The following is a 4,679-nucleotide window of genomic DNA, read 5'->3' as shown; positions in this document are numbered from 1 at the left end:
AACCAATTCAATAGTAAAAAATAAAATAAAAAAAGATAATTTCGAAGAAAATCATAAAAAAACAAAAAAAAACCATGCGAAGAAACACTGTAGCAATCAACAATGTTTTAAAGAAAAAAATTACAAAATTAAATTCTCAATCAGCTCAATATTAAAAAAATAAAATCAACAAATATAATTTTAAAAAATAAAAAAATAAAATAGAAAAACTATATGGGAAAACACCGTAGCAATCCACAGTATTTTAAAGGAAAAAAAATACAAAGCGAAATTTTTAACCAACTCAATATTAAAAAAGTAAAACCAATAAAGATAATTTTGGAAAAAAATAAACCAAAAAAAGAGGGAAAGTTGGAAAAAAAAGAAAAGTAATTTTGAAAAAAAAAGAAAAAATAAACGAAAAAGAAAAAGAAAAAAAGGGAAAGTTGTAAAAAAAGAAGAAAAAAAGAAAAAAAAAGAAAAAAAGAGAAATGTTGGAATTCATAATACATTGGGTGTGGATGAACAATGAATTCCTTACACCTTTTAGCTTATTACTTAATAGAGAAACAAATAATCATTTATTTTATAAAATGTTTTAAATGAAATAAAGGAATGGAGTGTAATTGCTTTCATTAAATTGAAAACTTTAATTGGTTCTCCTCCTCGGCAAACAAAGTAATAGAAAATTTTAATTTTGAGAAGAATATCTCAACTTATCATTTTGAACTTATTCTCTATAAATCACTAATTCAAGTGCTATAAATTTTAAGACCACTGAAAGTTTATGTGGTCATTAACTTTAAAGTCCCGTGAAATTAGTCAGGATACATGTAAGCTAGCCCGGACACCACAGTAAAAAAAAAAAAAAAACCCTGTTCAAGTGTATCCTCTATCTTATATCCAGCGATGGGATATGAGAAATCTTGGGCCACTCAGAGCCATTCTTCTCTCTACAATTTTCTGATAGAAATGGACATCCCCCAAAAATCCGCAATTGCTTTAATTTGGAGAGGCGTTGCATGGCTGTTGAGCTTGGCAGTCGCTTGAGATTCTTGCAATGCCAGGTCCAAAGATATCGAAGAGAAGAAATGTTACCCAACCAATCTGGCAAAGCTTCCCCAAATTCCTCTCCCATGAAAAACCTTACATACAAATACTTGAGGACAGTGAGGTGTTGAAGTTGACGAGGCACACTCTTCTCAGTTTATCCTATCCATGTATATCTAGGCTTTCAAGGGACCCACTCAAGTGTTGGATTGAGTTTAAAACTCCTGCAGTATCATGGAATTAAAAAAAAAAAGATTTCAATAAGAGAATCGAAAAAGAAAAGTTTTTTTAAATAATATTAAAAGCTATAATTTACTATCATGTTTTTTTAGTATCTTATTTTTATTTAAATTCTAGAACACCTTTGAATTTCATCTTATTTCCATGATACTATAGACAAGATTAAAAATCTGATTTAAAAAGGATAATTCACAAGTTATGTACGAAAAATACAAACTTGGGCTAGCAAAATATTGTATATTTGAGGGCAAGGATTGGGCTTTATCAGCAGGCCTGGACGCTTAGCCTGCTTTATATTTCTTCTTGTTCTGTAAACCCTTGAGAGTTGAGATTGCTTTTTCACCTCTTGATTCTCTAATCAAAAGCACAAACAAACTCATAATCACTGCAAAGGTGAGTTCTTTACTCTCCCTTTTTTGTTTAATTCTTCAATTCATGCTTCTCTGACTGAAATATTCTGTTCCCTTAGTTGTTTTTATTTTTTGTTTTTGTGAACTTTCTCTGAATGCGTTGTTTGGTTGCTAAGTAATAATTTTGACATTGATCCAGTATCAGAATTGGGAAAATAGTGACGGGTTTTATTTTATTTTTTCTCCGAGCTTTGATCAAATATCACTTTTTTGTTGGATGTATGAAACCAGTGTAATATTTTGAGCAAAAAGATGATCCCTTTTTGTATTATGCATTGTTTAGTTACTTTTCAATTCGTTGAACGTGGGTTAGAAAATTAAATTTTTAAGATTTCTTTTTTTTTCCTGGATTTGTTGAGGGCATTTTGAGAAAATACTTAGAATTATCATTGATTGTCTTATTTTTTGGTTTATTCAATTTGAGAAATTGTTGATTATACGTGTATTGAGAATTAGAAGGCGCGTCTGCTCATTCTAGTGTAGTTATGGCTTATGTGGATGATGATGGTTCGTCGGGCTCTGGAGATGATGTCAACATGCTGGATGGACACAACAAACGTCAATCTGTGACGCCAGGAGGTTCTGGTCGTGGGAAGAGGAGTCGTAAGGCCACTGGTGATGCCATTGTGGATGCTATGCTGGAAATTGCTGCTGCTTCTAAAATGAGGGCAGCTGCTATTATGAAGAATGAGGATCGGTTTTCTATAAGTAAATGCATCAAAGTATTGGATGAGATGCAAGGTGTTGATCAACGGATTTACTTTCTTGCCTTGGATTTATTTGAGAACCCCAATGCCAGGGAGATATTTATCTCACTAAAGAGTGAGAAAAGGTTGCCATGGTTGCAGGGAAAATGTAATGCTACCCCTAGCTGAATTAGTTTCGATTGACTCTTTTAGTAGTGTATTTTTCTTAGTCACTAATAATGGTTATGCTGTGTATGTAGAAAGTACTCAAGAAACCTCATGCAGCTGTAACTAGTTTGACTTCATGATTAATGGCTGTTTTGCAAGTTTAATGATCTTAAATGATAGAGAGCACTGTGACTTTCCATTGTTTGGTTAATTTGGCCACATCACCTAGTCTATAGGGACTCTTGTTTGTCTTGAAGGTCAATAAGTGAAGTAGAAATACATTAAAGAGAAACTTTATCTATATATTTAACCTCTTGCATTGTGTTGTATATTCTGTATTTTAATCCAATTTGTACAGATACTTCAGTTAGCATGGAAGACCAACTTAGAATTGGACAAGATGGAATTAGTTGCTGCCACCACGGGCTATTACTATTATAATAGCATGACTCGGCAACCCTGACATGGTTCATCACCTAACGGAAGTAGCTTTATGTCTGAAGTACTGGATGGCCCTGGATGGCCCTGATGATTTATGCCGAGAAATGTTTCGTATTTATAAACATGTTTTCCACAATCTGTGGCATTCTCAGACAGAGGCATTCTTCGTGATGCCGCTGTTTTTATGAAGATGAGCAGCTGGCAATTTTCTTGAACATTATTTGTCATTATGAGCGGAACAGAGTATTCAAGAAAGGTTCCAGCATTCAGGTGAAGGCATAAGCCGGCATTTCAATAATGTGTTGAATGTCCTTTTCCTCTTTTCCCCTTTATGGAAATCAATCTGTTCTCGTAAAAGTCATTTGATAGCTCAACTTGGAGGTATTTCGGATGCTATTGATACTCTTCAGGGTTGGCATCATGGATCGGGGTCTTTCATTGGCAATGCTCACGAGTTCTTTCGGGTTAAAGGAAATCCTGTCAGCTAGCATCGTGTGGTATGGGAGCAGTGGTCCTTACCACGGTACAATTTTATTTATGGCTTGCTGTCCTAGGTAAGCTCAGAATAAAGGATCGGCTCAGCTTCCTCTCTATTGACTCAATTTGTGTCCTATGTAATCGGGAGGAGGAATCCCATGCTCACATATTTTTCAGCTGTGATTGGACTTCATTGTTATGGAGTCGTGTTAAGCAGTGGCTTTGTCGAAATTGTTCTATGTCTTCCTTGTCTGGTGCGCTTCGAGGTCTCTCTGGAAGAAGTAAGGGTTGCACCAAAGAACGAGACGAGTTGCTCTCCCTCTCATTGCACTTAATTTGGAATGGAAGGAATAAATGTCTATTTGAGCATGTTTCCAAGTCAGTTGATGCTGCTTTCCGAAAGTTTCAAGTTCAGTTCTTCATGGTTCTTCATTTCCATGAGAATCATGTTTCTTCTGCTTCGTGAATGCATGGCGGTGTCTTGGCAATGCAAGCTTTACATGAGAGCTATTTATTGTTGTTCCCGCCGGTTTGTTCTTCGGGGCTTGTCCCTATCTGGTTTCTCTTTGAGTAAAGCTTGTATTTTCTATATGTTTTTCTAATGGTTTTTTTAGTTGTATTTATTTGGTTAGGCTGGGCAATCCCCCTAGGATCGGGTTCCTACCCTAACAATTTTTTGTTTTATTCCTAGTTTTTTTTTTTTTTAGAAAGCCTGTTCCTTTTGTTTTATTTTATATTCTGGTTTTCTATGGGTTCAGAGTTGTAATTTTTGATCTCTTATACATACTTACATTTGATCAAAAAAATAAAATAAAAATTAATGTGCTGAAGGAAATCAAGTCACTTTCACGTGAATTCATACAACCACCACCTATGGTCACTCCTCCAGATACTCTGTCTAGTAAATAGATTTTATCCATACTTCAAGATTTATCTCTGCAAAACTATTCTTGATCTTCTGTGATGCGTTATGTCATGCTAATTACTTATTTTTATTCAGGATAGTATCGGTGTCATAGATGGCATGCATGATCCTGCACATCTACCAGCCAAGGACCAATCTCGATTTCGTAATAAGAAAGGTGTTTTATCACAAAATATTTGGGCCGCTTGCAGTTTATATTTATTTATCCGGGCGGGGAAGGCTCTGTTGCAGATTCTCGTCTATCAAGAGCAGTCCTTGATGATCCGGATCAAAATTTCCGTAGCATACCTGAAGGTTCTCTCA

The 4,679-nt window shown here is 35.0% G+C and overlaps 1 protein-coding gene across 4 annotated transcripts; it reads left to right on the top strand.

The window, feature by feature from the left end:
• The first annotated feature begins 1,299 nt into the window (after window positions 1-1,299).
• LOC133698442 (uncharacterized) lies at window positions 1,300-2,707 on the top strand. 4 transcript variants are annotated; one of them, XM_062121362.1, is made up of 2 exons: window positions 1,300-1,662; window positions 2,139-2,707. In XM_062121362.1, the coding sequence occupies exon 2, from the start codon at window positions 2,165-2,167 to the stop codon at window positions 2,552-2,554; it is 390 nt and encodes a 129-aa protein (XP_061977346.1). In that variant the 5' UTR covers window positions 1,300-1,662; window positions 2,139-2,164; the 3' UTR covers window positions 2,555-2,707. The 4 variants fall into 4 exon arrangements, with proteins under 4 accessions (XP_061977346.1, XP_061977344.1, XP_061977345.1 ...); XM_062121360.1 differs by having other exon boundaries at window positions 1,302-1,662; window positions 2,136-2,707; XM_062121361.1 differs by having other exon boundaries at window positions 1,304-1,662; window positions 2,163-2,707.
• Window positions 2,708-4,679: the final 1,972 nt, after the last annotated feature.

This window comes from Populus nigra, chromosome 7 (assembly GCF_951802175.1).
Source record: "Populus nigra chromosome 7, ddPopNigr1.1, whole genome shotgun sequence".
NCBI lineage: Eukaryota > Viridiplantae > Streptophyta > Magnoliopsida > Malpighiales > Salicaceae > Populus > Populus nigra.
Note: the sequence above shows the minus strand (reverse complement) of the source record. Positions and strands in the feature narration are given on the sequence as shown.